Source organism: Panthera leo, chromosome E1, assembly GCF_018350215.1.
Source record: "Panthera leo isolate Ple1 chromosome E1, P.leo_Ple1_pat1.1, whole genome shotgun sequence".
In the NCBI taxonomy this organism is placed as follows: Eukaryota; Metazoa; Chordata; class Mammalia; order Carnivora; family Felidae; genus Panthera; species Panthera leo.
The window spans coordinates 57,378,645-57,396,124 of NC_056692.1; the positions used below are offsets into that span (position 1 = coordinate 57,378,645).

The 17,480-nt window shown below is 52.1% G+C and overlaps 1 protein-coding gene across 1 annotated transcript in view; it reads left to right on the forward strand.

Moving 5' to 3' along the window:
• TNRC6C (trinucleotide repeat containing adaptor 6C) overlaps positions 1-17,480 on the forward strand; it is a 95,926-nt gene that overhangs the window by 36,647 nt on the left and 41,799 nt on the right. Inside the window, 3 exon segments of the mRNA XM_042915890.1 lie at positions 4,133-6,085; positions 6,088-6,197; positions 6,199-6,748. Coding sequence (XP_042771824.1) covers positions 4,351-6,085; positions 6,088-6,197; positions 6,199-6,748 — 2,395 coding nt within the window. The 5' untranslated portion in view covers positions 4,133-4,350.

Here is a 17,480-nt window from a genome sequence, read left to right on the forward strand (position 1 = left end):
GTGTTTTCATCACACTGAATCTCTTGGCGTGCGTAAAGTTGGAACGGTCTTCGCACAGTAGAGGTTTGACCTTTTAATTGCATTCCTACTGTCTGATGACAGCGGCCGCTCGTCTCGGGGACCTTTTGGGATTCCAGCTATGTCGCTTTTGTTATCGCAATTAAGCATTTAAGTTTTTGTTTTGTTTTTATTTAGAAGGAGAGGGGACGTGCGCACACACGCAGGGGAGGGGAAGAGGGAGAGTCTTAAGCAGGCTCCGCCATCAGCATGGATGGAGCAAGACGCACGGCTCGATCCCGCAACCCTGGGACCATGCGTGACCTGAGCTGAAGCCGACGGTCAGACACTGAACCGACTGAGCCACCCAGGCGCCCCTAAGCATTTAATTTTTTTTTTTAAACATTTTGCAGTAGAAGAAAGTGTACAGAAAATGATACAACTGTCTACAATACACAGTTAACATAATCTTTTGCCACGTTTGCTTCAGATCTCTATTTTAGAAATGTTACGGACGTTGCTCGATCCCATTCTCGTCTCTGCCGAAGGGAATCAGACCTCATGTTTTTGTGTAAAATGACCAAAGTGTAAGATGGTGTCTCGTGGTGTTCAAGTGCGTTTCTTAATGATTGATGAGATTGGTTATTATTTCATGTTTTAGCAGCTATCGCAGGCATCCTCTAAATTGCATCTTCCTTTTCCCATTTTTGTTGGGTTGTTGTCTTTTTCTTATTGAGTTTAGGAGTTCTTTATTCTGATAATCATCGTTTATCTGTTCTCTCTTCTTCCTGTCTGTGGCTCGTTTTTTAGCTTCCTTTGTGTGATATCTTCTGTCATACAAGTGTTTTTAATGTTAACATAGTCAAATTTATCAACTCTTTAAGAAGATGAATGCCCCAGGTCATAGCGACAGCTTTCTGTATTTACTTATTGAGCTTAAAAAAAGTTTTACTGGGGCTCCTGGGTGGCTCAGTCGGATAAGCCTCTGACTCTTGATTTCGGCTCGGGTCACGATCTCATGGTCTGTGAGATGGAGACCTGTATGAGGCTCTATGCTGACAGCGCGAAGCCTGCTTGGGATTCCTTCTCTCCTTCTCTCTCTGCTCCTTCCCCACTCGTGCACGTGTGCGTGCTCTCCCCCTCTCTCCCTCTCTCTCTTTCTGTCTCTCTCTCTCTCAAAATAAATAAACATCTTTTAAAAAGTTTTACTTTTCGTAATTAGGTCTTCAATCCATCTAGAACTTACTTTAGTATATGAGAGAAGGCAGGGATCTACTTTTATGTTTTCCATATGGCTAGCCACTTGTCCCAACAGCATTTATTAGCTAGGCCTTCCTTTTTCCACTGGCCTGTGATGCTGTCCTTCGTACCATCAAGGATGCAAACACCTTTTTCAAACCTGATGTATAACTGTGTGTGAGTCCATCAGATTGGGAGGTGAGCAGTAATCAGAAAGCATTTTGCCCAAACCCTCTGGACCATTAAGAGAGAACGGACTCTTACACTGTGACCTGTTACGGGATAGAAATGATAATACGATGTATTCAGAAGGTACTCCAGGTCTCGGAAGGGACGCACTGGAAGCCAGGTTGTTTCTGTCCTGGCTTCTAGGTGTGGGTTGCAGTGAGGGCTAGCCCGGTCAGGAGGGGACTGGTCTGCCTCCTGGTATAGCCTGTCCCTGAAGGAAGCAGGACTGATGGGGAGCGAACGGTGGGAGATTTGTTGATAATGAGCGATAATCCCCATTTTTTAACTTGGTCTTATTTTCTGTGTTAAATGACAAGAGGCTCATTCATTTCTTTAAATTAGTTATTACAAAAGCTAGTTTTTGTAGCACACACAAAACCAGTCGGGAAAATTGTCACAAACCAGGGTTGCAGAGGGGCGCCTGGGGGGCTCAGTCGGTTGTGTCCGACTCTTGATATTGACTCTGGTCATGATCTCACAGTTTGTGAGATCAAGCCCCGCGTTGGGCTCTGTGCTGACAGCTTGGAGCCTGCCTGGGATTCTCTCTCTGCCTCTCTCTCTCTGCCCCTCCCACACTCACTCACTCTCTCTCAAAATAAATAAGTAAACATTGTTTAAAAATAGCTTAAATTCATCACCTCCCAGTTAAATCAGACACCAAAACCTTTTTTTTTTTTTTTTTTTTTTTTTTTTTAAGGTTGAAGTTGTCTCTAGGATGTTCTTTGTGGCTGTAGTGATCATTCTTTGCACTCTCTCCTTTTCTTTTAGCTTCATTAAATTTTAAGGGGGGAAGCCCAGTTTTACTGCCTAGGAGTAAGTTTTTTCTTACTAAAAATTTGAAGAAAACATAATGATGAAAAGATTGTAAAAGAGAGGAAATATTTATTGCAATTATCTGTCATACTATTTGAAGAAACTGTCAAAGATTTCTGAGTTGTGTGAGTTGTATGTATAAGTTAAATTAATTTTTTATATTAATTTTATTTACTTTTGAGTGATACATACATACATACATCAATTTTTTTTAATGCTAATTTATTTTTGAGAGAGAGCGAGCACAAGTGGGGCAGGGACAGAGAGAGAGAGAGGGAGACACAGAATCTAAAGCAGGCTCCAAGCTCTGAGCTGTCAGATGTTTAACCGACTGAGCTAGCCAGGTGCCCCGAGTGATACGTACTTGTAATGCAGTCTGCTGGAAAATTCGTTGGAGTAGAAGTTGGATTGCAATGTTAGAAATACTCGAATAACTAGGAAATAAAATGCAGATGCCAAATGGTGGATTCTTTAAAAGCATTTCACCTTGGGGCACCTGGGTGGCTCAGTCGGCTAAGCGTCTGACTTCGGCTCAGGTCATGGTCTCATGATTCGTGAGTTCCAGCCCCGCATCGGGCTCTGGGCTGACAGCTCAGAGCCTGGAGCCTGCTTTGGATTCCGTGTCTCCCTCTCTCTCTGCCCTTACTCTACGCGCATGCTCGTTCTCTCTCTCTCTCAAAAATAAACATTAAAAAAAACTTTTTAAATAAATAAAAGTAATTTTGAAAAAAAATAAATGCATTTCACCTTTAAATGCTTCCTTATTTTTTTTTTAATGTTTTTATTTATTTTTGAGACAGAGAGAGACAGAGCATGAGCAGGGGAGGGACAGAGAGAGAGGGAGACACAGAATCCTTATCAGGCTCCAGGCTCTGAGCTGTCAACACAGAGCCCGACGCGGGGCTTGAACTCACGGAGTGTGAGATCATGACCTGAGCTGAAGTGGGACGCTCAACCGACTGAGCCACCCAGGTGCCCCATTAAATTCTTCTTTAAAAGCATTTCACCAAGAGTGAAATGATACAAATGCAATATAGGAAGACACTGTATAAAGTGATTCTGGGGGCCTCCAACGAGAAGACTGCAAGTTAAGGAAATGGAAAGCAAGGGTGGAAGGAATCCTTGGAGATCCTTCGAGACTTCTTATTTGTTGTTATTAACACAGAGGAAACAATGATAAGCCATAATTGCTGGTCATACTAGGTAAATAGTGTAAATGTCATTACACATATAAATTAATAGTATAACTAACCCTCGGTACCCCTGATAACAAGATAGCATTTTCTGATGCCTCTTCTCTCTCTCCCTCCGTCCCCCACCCCCAAAATACTGGTTCTGTTCCGCAGTTTCGCACCGTATTTACACTCGTTTTCTACTAAATGAGCGGTGTAGCCTCTGTACTCTATGCTAGCTCCGGCTGGAGGTCTTGAAGAGAACTACGGGCTGGACTCAAGGCCGCGTGTGGACACGTCGTCCCCGGCATTTCCAAAGTCTGAGTAGGTTTAGGTGTGCCACGGCCACCGAAATTTCCAGCGTGCTGCGTTCAGCTACGCAGCTTCCTTTACTGCGGACGCCTTCCGAGACGCCCGCGTGCTCGCGCGTCCTGTGAGGCTCCTCCAGAGGGATGACGCTGTGCCGTCGTGGTCAGAACGGATATAATTGTAGAAACGTCAGCCCTTTTTCAAATGGGAACTTAGGAAGACGCCGAATAACTGTTTCCTTTGAGTCGTTTTTTGGCATGTGCCGCTCAGAATCGAAGCTGGAGATGAGGGGCCTCTCCCAAAGACTAGTTAACAGGGGCTCCGCTGACCCCCGCGAGCAAGATCTAATCCCGCGTGTGTTTCATCTTTTGCAGATCTCAGTCACGGCGGATCGGCAGATCACTATGACAGTTCCCACCGGGGACAGCAGCCCACGCACAGAAGCGAAGCCAGCTGCAGCTGGGACCAAGTGATCACAGACAGGACCGACAAGGAGGCGTGGCCTTCCATCACAGGAACGGAGACTGAGTCTGCCTCAGAATGCACTACGGACACTGACTCTGCCTCCAACTGTGGCTCGGAGAACAGTAGCATGGCTACGGGGAGTGCCCAGGGCGCCTTCACCGGACACACCAAGAAGACGAACGGCAGTAATGGCACCAACGGGGTGCCCGTCCAGAGCCCTTCTAACCAGGGTGCCCTGGGAGCAGGGGGCGCCAACGGGAACGGGAACGCGGCCCGAGTGTGGGGCGTAGCCGCGGGCCCCGGCTCGGGCCCAGCTCACTGCTCCCTCGGCGGCGGGGATGGGAAAATGGACAGCATGATCGGAGACGGGAGAAGCCAGAATTGCTGGGGTGCTTCCAACTCCAATGCCGGCATTAATCTCAACCTGAACCCTAATGCCAACCCGGCCGCCTGGCCCGTACTCGGACACGAAGGAACTGTGGCGACAGGCAACCCTTCCAGTATTTGCAGTCCGGTCAGTGCCATAGGTCAAAACGCGGGCAACCAGAACGGGAACCCGCCGGGCACTTTAGGTGCTTGGGGAAGCCTGCTGCCGCCGGAGAGCACAGAACCACAAACGTCCGCTTCTCAGAATGTGTCTTTCAGCGTACAACCTCAGAACCTTAACACTGATGGACCAAATAACACTAACCCCATGAACTCTTCGCCAAACCCTGTCAATGCAATGCAGACGAACGGACTGCCAAACTGGGGCATGGCCGTCGGCATGGGGGCCATCATCCCACCCCACCTGCAAGGCCTTCCTGGTGCTAACGGATCCTCGGTGTCTCAAGTCGGAGGGAGCGGCGGCGAAGGACTCAGCGGTTCCGTGTGGGGCCTGTCCCCGGGTAACCCTGCCGCGGGAAGCAGCAGTTCTGGCTTCGGTCAGGGCAGTGGAGACACTGTGAACTCGGCGTTGAGCGCTAAACAGAACGGATCCAGCAGTGCGGCGGCGCAGAAGGAAGGAAGTGGCGGTAACGCCTGGGACTCGGGCCCTCCTGCCGGCCCCGGGCTCCTCGCCTGGGGACGGGGCGGCGGCAACAGCAGCGGCGTCGGTCACATCCATTCGGGGGCTTGGGGCCACCCCACCCGAAGCGCCTCTAACGGGGTGAATGGGGAGTGGGGGAAGCCCCCAAACCAGCATTCCAACGGTGACGGCAACGGGAAAGGATCGACAGGGTGGGACGGTCCGAGCGTCAGCGGCCAGAATCCTGCCGTGCAGCCCGGCAGCGAGCACGTGAACTCTTGGGCCAAAGCCGCGTCTTCTGGAACCACGGCAAGCGAAGGAAGTAGCGACAGTTCCGGCAGTCACCACGAAGGGGGCTCCGGGAGGGAAGGAGCAGAAGGCCGGAGGCGAGATAAAGGGATCCTAGACCAAGGGCATATCCAATTGCCAAGGAACGATCTGGACCCGAGAGTCCTGTCTAATACTGGTTGGGGACAGACTCCCGTAAAGCAAAACACTGCCTGGGAATTTGAAGAGTCCCCTAGGTCTGAGAGGAAAAATGACAACGGGACAGAGGCCTGGGGCTGTGCGGCTCCTCAGCCTTCACACTCAGGGGCGAAGAGTGATGGGTCCATCGTGAGCAGTACAAATACCTCTGCAGTATCCGGGTGGGTCAGCTCACCGCCTGCTGCTGCGCCGGCGAGCACAGGGTGGGGGGACGGCAGCAACAAAGCGCCAAATGGCCCGGGGGTCTGGGGGGACTCGATAAGCTCTACTGCTGTTAATAATGCTGCTGCTGCTGCTGCTGTCGCCAAGAGCGGCCACGCTTGGAGTGGGACCGGAAACCAGGAGGACAAGTCGCCCACCTGGGGGAGCCCCAGAAGCCCAAATCTCAAACCTGGGGAGACGGACAAAAATCCAATCCGGCCTGGAGCGCTGGAGGGGGAGACTGGGCGGACTCGTCTTCCGTCCTCGGACACTTGGGGGACGGGAAAAAAAAACGGCTCTGGATGGGATGCCGACAGTAATCGGTCAGGGTCTGGTTGGAACGACGCTACCAGGTCTGGGACCAGTGGCTGGGGTAATGGCACAAACGCAAAGGTGAATCCAGGGACAAACTGGGGAGAGTCTTTAAAACCCGGCCCCCAACAGAACTGGGCGGGCAAACCCCAAGACAGCAATGTGAGTAACTGGGGAGGAGCCGCTTCCGTTAAGCAGACGGGAACCGGGTGGATCGGGGGTCCGGTCCCTGTCAAACAGAAGGACAACAGTGAGGCCACGGGCTGGGAGGAGCCTTCTCCGCCATCCATCCGACGCAAAATGGAAATCGATGATGGTACCTCAGCTTGGGGTGACCCGAGCAACTACAATAATAAAACTGTAAACATGTGGGATAGAAACAACCCGGGCATGCAGAGCAGTACCACGGCCGCCGCCACCACCACCACCACCACCACGAGCAGCAGCACGGACGTGGTCGAGACGCCGCCGTCACACCAGGCCGGCGCCCAGCTGAGTCGATCGCCGCTGCTCGGTCCAGGTATGGCGGGCCCTTTAGGTGACTCTCGAACTTACGCGAGATCGCTTGTTCCTAGCACGGGTGTGTACGTATCCCCGTGGCCTTTTTAGGTAGCAGAGGACATTGATTTAAGTGCCCTTCGCCTTGTAGCATCGTACTTAAATATTATCCCCGGAGAATAAATAAAGTGGGATTCTCTGATAGCTTTCATTCTACCCGAGAGAGACAGAGAGGTTCGGCACTTCCAGTGTTAAGGAGAGTAAAGAAGAAATACCCCCCGTTCGGGAAAAGACCGGGGACCGTTGCGTTAGCTGGTGTTTCCTTGCAACAGTCTTCGTTTCCTTACGGGATGAGCCAGTGGTCCTCCAGCCCGGCCTTGGTTAGAAGTGCTTGGGGGCCGGGGGACCGGTCACCAGCGTCTCTGGCGACGTGGGTCTGCGGGAAGCCTGTTCGCGGGTAGCTTTAGAGCTCCGCGGGCGTTCCTGATGCGTGGTTGCGCTGAGATGAAATCGTGCGTGTAGCGGGAGTGGCATTATACAATACAAGGCACGTTGTGATTCCAGTCGGAAGAAAAATCCTAAAATTAGACTAAACCTTGGGTTTTGAGTTCCTGCTTTGCGCAAGGCACTCTGCTGGACGCTGGCGGCAGGAAGGAGGCCCAGACCAGAATCTTCCCCCCAGGGAGCGGGGATTGTGACAGGATGAACACACAGTGCTCACCGCATGGGGTCCAGATAAGATCCAGCCGGGCTTTGTGACGGGAGCGGGCAGCGGCCCCGCTTTCTAGCTGGGACGTCGGTGCGTGGCACGCACAGCCTTACTGCCCCGGGCGTGGAGCCTGCCTAATCAGTGGCCCCTAACCGGGCCCCCGAATCACAGAGTCCCAGGTACAGAAGAACCAGAAGGAGAGTACAGTCCAAGTCAGGGCCCCCCCCCCCCGTCCTGCACGCCCCCCACACAGCTAGAAGCCTCTGCGTCAGGGTCCCCCCACCGTACCGGGGAGGCCCCCTCCCGCCCAGCGCCCTTCTCGCCTGCTGCTCTGGCTGTCATGTCTCCTCAGGCGGTGCCGTCACCAGCCTCCCTCTGGCTTCTGTAATTGCTCGTGTAGTGCCGTCCTTGGGGACTGCCCAAAGCACGGCAGGCCCTCTTGTCCCATATCGCAGAATTTCGAGCGGCAGTGTGGCACATAGTCCTGTTCCGTCTACCCGTTCTCCGGGACGTCTTCCTGGCTCCTTAGAGCTCCTCCTCACGGTCATGGTTTTTTTTGTTTGTTTTGTTTTTTTAATTTTTTTTTAACGTTTATTTATTTTTGAGACAGAGAGAGACAGAGCATGAACGGGGGAGGGTCAGAGAGAGGGAGACACAGAATCTGAAACAGGCTCCAGGCCCCGAGCTGTCAGCACAGAGCCCGACGCGGGGCTCGAACCCACGGACCGCGAGATCGTGACCTGAGCCGAAGTCGGCCGCTTTACCGACTGAGCCACCCAGGCGCCCCCACGGTCATGGTCTTAACTCCTTTTTGTTTGTCCTCCGGATAAGCTGTTAGCTGGCGAGGAGGGTCTTTGTGCCCAGAACTGATGTCGTGGGTTTACGCGTGTGGCTCTAACGAGCGAGCGCAGAATCAGGTGAGGCTGTAACCTCCTTCCCTCCTCAGAATCCTACTCCTTGTGATGCGCTCTAAGTTTCCTTTAGCCTTTTGGAGCCGCGTCACACTGTTTTTCTTAAATTCGGCTTAAAGTCTGAAGTACCTCTTTTCGTTACGACTGCTACGAAGCCCTTCCTTGCTCAGGACTGTTCCTTGTGCACTTGGCCCCTTGGTCCCAAGCGTAGAACTTTGCACCCAGTAAACGTTGGATTCCAGTCCCCTAACCTGTTGAGATCTTATTGTTTCCTGATTCTGTAATCAGCGTATCCGTGATTCCTTCCAGTTTTCTACTGGAATCCCGAAATTTTCGTAAACGCGCCATAAAGACAACACTAAAGATAGAGTCCTTTCTTCACGGTCACTCAGTCGGTCACCTTATATGTGGAACAGAATTTGCATCCACAATCCAACGCAAGGGAGTCTGGAAGGTGACGTGTTTTAACTGTGAGCCTCACAGAAGGCAGGAGAATGGATGTTGAGTGGCTGTTGACTCTGTCCTGTGCAGAGATGTGGGTTCAAAAAAGATCGCTCTGACCACCCAACATCATTGAAACAGATACGAAGGGAGAATCGTTGGGCACCCCCACCGCCTGGTACCACGCTCTCACACCCACCTACACGAATGCTTCTAGAACTGGTGCCTTTATCCTTTTATTTGACCTACACTCACTGGAAATACATCGTTGAACACTCTTGTGTGCCAGGCATGTAACGGTGTGGAAGACAGGAGCTCTGCCCTCTTTGAACCTCCACGCGCCTGGACTACTTGAGCATGGTGCCCGATAGTCAGGGCCAGCAAAGTACGGCACGTAGGATGGCCTCCAACCAGGGTTTGGACCACGAGGGGTCGGGGCTGAGCCGACGTCGGGCAGCAGCGCAGAGGAGTGTTTCGGATGGAGGGGCGAGCGCTCGAGAAGGTCCACGCCGGAGAAGAGGCGGCGTGTGGGAGGAACAGAAAGAAGTTCACAGGGATCTGGGGTTGGGGCAAGGGGTGGGGTGGCAGGCCTTGCAGACAGGAGCTGGAGAGGGGCCAAGGCAAGATTGGGCCGGGCCTTCCAGGCCCCTGAAGGAGCCAGGTTGTACCCAGGGGTTTCTGAGAGGCCGGTGAGAAGCTTCACAGATTGAATGATCAGACCTCTTTGTAGAATCGTCCCAACTAGAAAAATCAGTGGGAAGCAAAGCGGGAGAGGAAGAGCCAAGCTCAGCCAGGGTCTTGATGGTGATGGTGGCCTGGGTTGGGACGGTGGCTGGAAAGCACCATGGAGACAGAGGTGGCAACCGGGCTTGGAAACCAGGTGTGGGAACAAAGAGGAAAGGCGAGCACGGGGGGTTCGGAGCTCTGGCAAGCGGGCCGGTAGGCATGTCCCTCGCTGACTCACCCGGGAGCACGGCGGGAGACATCTGTCCCATGGAGATGTGGCAGAGGCTGGTTGTGGAAGCCGGTCCCAGCCACAGCTTGGGCGGCAGGCACAGCGGGGGGAGAGCGGCAGGAGTCGAGGGCAGGGTCGGGAGCCGAGGTTTTGTTTAAGACGGTAGAACTCAGCTTGTTGTTTGAAGACTGACAGAAAGGAGCCAGTAGAGAGGGAGAGTAAATGCAAAGGGAGGGGCTCCCTGCATCCAGCCGGGAGGAGGCCCGAGTGTCTGTGGCCAGAGGGTGACAGACGCCTTCCGGGATTCTTTTTCTCTGAGGGTGTCAAGGACCCCGGCCTCAAGTGCAGACGGGGCGGACAGGAGCAGAGGCGAGGGTCGCATTCGCCCACGTAGGAGACGGAGCAGAGGGCTCAGCAGGCGTCCCCAGAGGGCTGCTGGACAGCGTTTGGGACCCAGAGGTCGGTTTCACAGTAGATGGATGTTCATTTACCCAGCGTGTGTTCATTAGGACCCACTGTGCGCCGGCTCGCGCTCTGCTTTGGGGGACAGCAGGGAACAGGAACAGGCAGAACCCCTGCCCTGGTGGCGGTGTGATCCGGGAAGGAGGGCCGAGGCTCGCGGGTTAGCCAGCGACTGTGCAGGGTGTCGGCGGTGCGGAGGAAGAAGCCGGGCAAGGGCGAAGGGGGCAGAGATCGTCACCTCGGGCAGGGCCGCCGAGCACGTGACTAGCTGTTGGGTCTTCGCTGTAAGCATCCGGCAGCTAGAGCGGAAGGAGGGCTGTCTCCCCTTGTGCGGTCAGTTCAGTTCAGTTCAGTTCACCGCCCTCCAGACCCCTCCCTGCGCCGGTCCACCCGCCGGACGTGGCCTCCGCAGCCTCCTGAGATTCCTCGGCGATCCACTCTGCTCTGGGCCGCCGTATGGGGAATCCTCTCTGGAGCTCAAGGCTCTTGCAGCCTCTGCACACACGCCTCCGTTCCCCAAACCAAAGGTCAGAAACCCGGTGGGCCGCGGACTGCAACACGTCCACAGAGGTGCCTTCATCGGCCCACGGTTTTCGTATGAATCAGCAGTTATGACGAAAACGTTTTATATAAAATTCCAGATCTCTGGCCTCTTGAAATCCCGGAAGCTCTGACACGTTGGATTTGGACGGCAGCAGTCAGCTAGAGCGGCTGCCTGGAAGCCCGTGAGCCTCGTCGCTTGCCACCCCCCCCCCCACCCCGCCTCTCGTGCCTCCCCGCTGAGAGGTCACGGGCGCTTTGCACGGGGGGCCTGTGTGCATGAACCGGCTGGTTCCCTGGGGCGCTGGGGTTCGGGACTCCTGTTTTTTACCAGGTTGTAACTAACATTTCTAAGCACTTTGAAATGTTATGTAAAGAACTTGAAGGAATGAGAAGTGGGAAGCAAGAGAATTGAAGCCAGAAACGGAAGGATACGGACGTAGAGACGTGGTTCGGGCGCAGAGGTGATGGATGATGATGAGTGATGGGTGATGGATGAGCTACGTCACGGGGACTGTGGTGTGATTAGCACCCCAGTGGATGTTTGCGCTCTGGGAAGAATTGATGGTTAAAAATAGCTGTCATGGGGCGCCCGGCTGGCTCAGTCCGTAGACCATGTGACTCTTGGTCCCAGGGTTGTGAGCTCTAGCCCCACGTGTGGCGTTGCGTGACACAACTGTCGTGTCCCGTCCGCCCAAGACTTCTTCTGGGAATCCTCACCCCAGTGCCACTCCTCCCAGGTCACGGTTTGAGCCTCTGTGTTTGCGCCCCCTCCCTCTGCTCAGGGTCTTCTGGAAAAAGCTCCCGCCGCAGCGTGTCCCTGGGCCGGGGGTTCCTGACGTGCGGTGCACCTGCGCACCCCCTCTCCTGGAACCTCGCGGCCCTGGGCCTCAACGTACGGGTGGAAAGTGGCCGACTGAGGGCGCGCGCATGCGCGGCGAGGTCCCGGTGTGCGGTGTCCGCCTCGCCCGCCGCCATTCTGCGAGCCTGCGTCCGAAACGGCCCCACAGACATTGGAACCGTGTTGCATTAGTGATTTTTTTCCTCTCTGGGATGTTCCCCTTAGGATCTACTCTCCCCGGGTGTTGTGGTAGACGGAGAGTGAGACCTCCACCCCCGATAAAGACGCTCTCGCCCAAATCGTTCTCTTCTACGTGAAAAATATTTACCGGTGATTTTCCTTTAACGAATTGCACCTGATGTCGCCGAGTGGAAGGGAAGGGACATGCGCTCCATGCAACCGTAGCAGTGGGGTTTTCCGCGTCCCTGGTGTCCCCTGCAGGTGTCAGGCCTGACGCGCATGAGCGATCGCGGGGCCAGAGCAAGAGCGTGGGGGCGGTGCGGGCTGTGTTTGGCCGCCTGACGGAGACGGCCAGAAAGTGAGACCGGTGTCTTCCGGGCAGAAACTCCCGAGCTCAGCGGATGGTGATGTGGGCCGGGGTCCTGCCCCACGTCTCCCCTCACGGCGGTGTCCCTCTCCATCTGGGCCACTGAGCTGTCACACGGAGGTATGATTCCTGCCCCACGTCACCCCAGGGATTCAAGTCCCAGGCCTGAAGCAGGCACTCTGTGCAGTGAGAGCAGAGCTCGTCGCCCTCAGGGGTTACAGGAGGTAGAAGCCTGTCACTTTCCCAGCCTGGCGCACCGAGCTGTTCTTTGAGGCTGTAGAAGGAGCAGTCCCCCCGTCACACCAGCTGCCTCCTAGCGATGACAGCTCGCTCCTTCCTTTTGGCCCTCTGCATTCGTCCACGCAAAGGTCGGCCCCGTGGCCCTCCTGGCGGGGACTGTGACATCACTCATGGCAGCAGCGGTCATAGCCCCCATCAGGCTGTGAGTCACCTCGTGGCTCGAAGCCTCGCCCCGACTGGTTTTCGTAAACCTTCCGGGCTTCTGCGCTCCCAGCAACTACCTGATGCACCCGACCAACTGACGAAATTTCTGCTCTTCATAAAGCTGGTCTTTTGCACGTTTTCGGCGGCTTGCTGTTGGCCTTGCTGGTTTCACACAGACTTGCACCTGTGTCAGAGCTTGGGTTCTAAGTTGTTGATCATGATCACTTGAGAGTATTGACCTCTTCTACAAGATATGTTTCCTCAATTACATTTGTGTGTGTCTGGTTTGACAGAAGGAAATGCTACACTTAGGACACTCACGTTTGTCCCATTCTTGTTATGCGGATATTAATTTGTTTTCTGATGAGCCTGAGGAAAATGGAAGGTAATTTAGGAAATGCAACATAGCTTCATAAACTGGATTGTTTGGCTCTGCTTCAAACCATTCAGGAGATGGAACGTGGTAATACTCTGGACGAGTGTCCCTCTGCCTGTCTTGATCAGGGATGATAAGCTGCCGGAGAGGGACCCGTGGGGCAGTCGGGTCGTGTAAGACGGCACGACACAGAACCTGCTCCTTAACATGCCCGTGACTTCACAAGAACCAGGTGTGCAGGACCTGCTCGCTTGTGCCCTAATGCGGCAAAGAGCTACCGAGTCTTTGGAGAGCCCGTCTGTTACTTTGACAGTCACTGGAGGTGTGGCCCAGAGTGGGGAAGTGCAAGCATAGCGTTTACTTCTGTTCCTAAGGGAAGGACGCGGATCCTAAAAATACTCCGCGGCCTGATTAATACACTTAGAAGTAAATGTTCTGGACACTTAAAACTCAATTTGCAGACACAGGAGAACGTTGAATATCAGTTAATTAAACTTTTGACGTAAAGTAAACCCTCACTGCAGACTCTGAATCTAACAATGAGATTGGGGGAGAATGTCAGGGTGAACTCTCTCAGGTTTCGCCCAAACCTTTAGATCGACGCTTTGAAAGGAACCGGGGGGTCAGGGAGTAGAGAGATCGCTAGTCATAGAATTAGTTTAGCGTCAGATAGGAAGGCCATTGTAGACTGGATCCGAGCTAAACCAGCAGCATAGCGTCGTCGTAAAACCTTGCTTGGGGCTGTGTTTTCCAGCAATGAATGGAAGTGAAATATTAATGCCATAGGCCGATCGGTAAACTGGGACCGCACTGCTCATGTTGATCGAATTGCAGGATTTTTTTATCCGTTTTACTACCTGTTCTCCCCAGCTCCTCGGGCGTGTCTACCCGCTGCCTTGGCCGGGCATTCCAGCAGGGAACCCCCCCCCCCCTCCCCGCCCCAGGGTAATCACTGTGGCTGCCCCCAGCAGGTCGGAGAAGGCTCCGCCAGAGGCCCACTGCACTTTGCACTTGGGTACTTAATCCCCTGATACTACTTAGGTTTTTTTTATCACTTAGTTTTCCAGCACAAAATCATAACCAAAGGCAGAGACTGTGCAAGCTAATCGTGGAAGAGGCTTATCACCCGTCCGATAAACTAAAACTTGGAACAAACTGGATTCAGGACCCCGCTGCCTAGGTTGACGAGACGCGTGTGTTGTTGCCCCCAGTCTCTTAAAGAGCAGAAGCTGGAGAACGCTGTCCTTCCTGCAGCTCCCCCGCCCCTTCATCATCCTTTGGTATAAGAATGAGACCAAAACACGGAGTCACCCGCAGAGAGAATCAGCAGGTGCTGCCGGGAGCGCAGCTGTTCTCACGCCGCGACTTCAGAGAGAGATCGCCAGGACCGCCCCGGCCAGAGTGATTCTGTTTTAAGCACCACACGGTAGTTACTAAGAGGAATCATCTGAGCAGTCTGCTTTTTGTGGATATGGGACTGGGGGGGAGGGGGCAGGGAGGGGGTGTTTGGTGGCGGCGTCTTCACTTTCCTGTGTTTTGGGGGGCGTGGTAAGCGGGGCTGGAGCAGAAGGAGAAACAGGGCATCAGAAGCGTCCTGCCGGAGAGGTGGGAGGGACAGTTCTCAGTGCACACCCTGGGGATACGCACACAGGTTTTTGCTGGAGGTACCTTCGGTTCAAAAGGAATGAAGAAGACCATTAAAAGTACAATTTGGCTCCCCCTTGTATCAATGAAAAAGAGCGCGTTTAAAATCTCTATTAGCACACTCAAATAAAAACTAAAGAAACGTCCCCTTTCTAACATCTAGCTCTTCTGAGCAGCTCGAGGCCACGTGGCCAGTGAAAAAGGACCTTATCTGTAACCCTCACATAGAGTCCCTTGAGTCTGGAAGAGAAGTTTTAAATGAATGCTCTTGAAACGAGGCATCCAGAAAAGTAGGAGACTTTACCATCTGACTGAGCGAAAACTCCTGTATAGAGAGCTTCACTGTGTAAATATCTGTCTGGATTTCAAATATGAAAAATTAATTGTTGCCATAGCTACCAGTTATTCGTTGTCCCTCCATAAGCCAGTGGCCAAGCAAGCATTGTAATAAATTTATAGTAAGCGTGATGGCCACTGGTGTGAACAAAATCCCGTCTCGTTAATATTCAAGTCGGTACCTAGAAATGCCAAGCACATAGCTGGCACTCAGGTGCTCAGTCGATGCAATTTCAGTCTTTTATCTTTCCTTCACTTAATTATAATTGGCCATTTTTTTTTAATTAAAAAAATGTATTATTAGAGTGCACGAGCCGGGGAGAGGGGCGGGGGGGGGGGGGGGGGGGGGAGGGGAGAAGGCGAACCTTAAGCAGGCTCCGTGCTTGGCACGGAGCCCAACACGGGGCTCGATCCCACAACCCTGGGAGCATGACCTGAGCGGAACGCGAGTCGGGCGCTCACCTGACCGAGCCACCCAGGCGCCCCTAATAGGCCATTTTCTAACCGATCCTTTCTTCCCAATAAGGACTGCCTGTCATACTTAGAAAACTATAGAGGTAGCACCCGTGGAACAAGCTAGAGTTGGTTTCTTATTTCACAAAAGAAAGAACGCACTCTGTGGATTTCGCTGTCTGGAGCACGTAAGATGAGGGTCGCTGGTCCGACGGAGTGTCTGTTCTGTTTCCCGGCCGTATGACTGCTTTGTGTTCGTTTTCTACCAGTCTGCTGTGTGTGTGCCACACGGGCACTTTGTTTTCTCCGTTCTGATGAAGACTGTGCACGTAAAGTTGAATGAAAACTACGGACTCCAGTGGCATTTCATTGTTACTGTTCTTTCAGTCCCAATACTGTAGGTGTTCAGTTGAAGAAGGGGGATAATTCGTGACCCCCACGGCACAGAAATCTTCTGTCAAAAGCAGTAGCGTTTGAAGGGCCATTTTGAAAAATCTAGTATCAGTGTTTCGAATGTAAAGTAGAAATTTATTCTGCCTCATTAAGCCCATCTGTATAAGAGAACCTCTATGAAATTATTAACAAAAAGCGTACCAGAATTCACTGCAGCAGCAGGCACTGAACAGTGGAGATTATTTTAGTAGCATGTGCTTAGAATTCTTTTCTGTCTACTGAACGTGTTTGCTTTGCATCACAGCTTGCCAGCGTGCCTTAAGGTTGCAGCACCTCTTTTTTCCAGGGCCTCTCGAGCGTCCGTGGTGCACCCGTTATGATGTACGTGTTCGTTCGGCACCGTGAGCCGATTGTATTCTTGCCAGGGATCAACTCGAGATGGAAATATTGCTGGGGAGACGGTCTTTGAGAACTAGTCCGCTGTCTTCCTAGTGTTGGCATCGCTGAAATAAAGTCCTTTCTTGTTTGACCACTTAAAAAAAAAAAAAAAAAGGAAATCTTGTTCTCTTGATTCGAGGGTAAATAGCCACTCTTCCATTTGTAGGGTTTTGAAACGTGCCGCTTATAGACCGTTAGCCTTGTGTATAGAAATGCTCTGTAGACCTTTGCACCGCTTTAACAGGAATTGAAAATTCTTGGTAAAAATCGATTAACTGTAATTAACATAGTCTTAATATTTATTCTTCATTTTGACTTCCTTAAGTAATTTGTCATAGTGCCTTTCAAAGAGATGGAAGTATAAGGGTGACAAATTTTAAATGAGTTTGTTATTTAATTACCCACAATAAATCAGTGTTTTTACAGCTGATTGCCCTTTAGCAACACCGAAATTATTTTATCTTCCTAAAACATCCATAATTTTTGTCAGCTATGTTAATTTTCCCGATTTAATTTTGTCCCTTCAATTTATAAAACTACTTTCCCCAATATACATGATTGTTTTCTGTGTAATTATAGGGAATAGTGTGGTTAGCAGTTGCTGACAATAACTGATTAGGGCTAACTTCCCTGTTATTGGCAATGATTTACATAATATATTGCTCAGCATGGAGCTTGTAATTTAAAATGATTCATAGGTTGCACGGCCTTTTGTCATTAATCAATATTACAGCATCTTATTAGAATAAAGAGCATCAAGGGAGCTCATTCCATACTGTCTTTAGTCAGAAAATAAATACATTTCAGAATTGATAATATCCACTTGCCACCAAATAACCTAAAATTTACAGTTAACTATTTGTATTGCATGCCTCGTATTCTTTAGTTAGTATTTAAAATGTCCGCATTTCCATCGCTGAGAAACCGTGTCCATACGAAACTTCCAGCTGATGTGAGCTGCCAGGACTGGCGATCGGGAGCGTCAAGGAAGCTTTACAGGCAGAGGCAGAATGAAGTACGGGTTGAGCTGGAAAAACGCAGTTCACGTGTGTGACGTGAAATGTTTCTCCTGGGGTACCTGAGCGGCTCAGTCAGTTAAGCGCCCAACTCTTGATCTCGGCTCAGGTCACGATCTCAGTTCGCGGGATCGAGCCCCGCGTCTGGCTCTGCGCTGACAGCAAAGGAGCCTGCTTGAAATTCTCTCTCTGCCCCTCTCTCTCTCTGCTCCCCTCCCCGACTTGCGCGCACGCAGACACATACACGC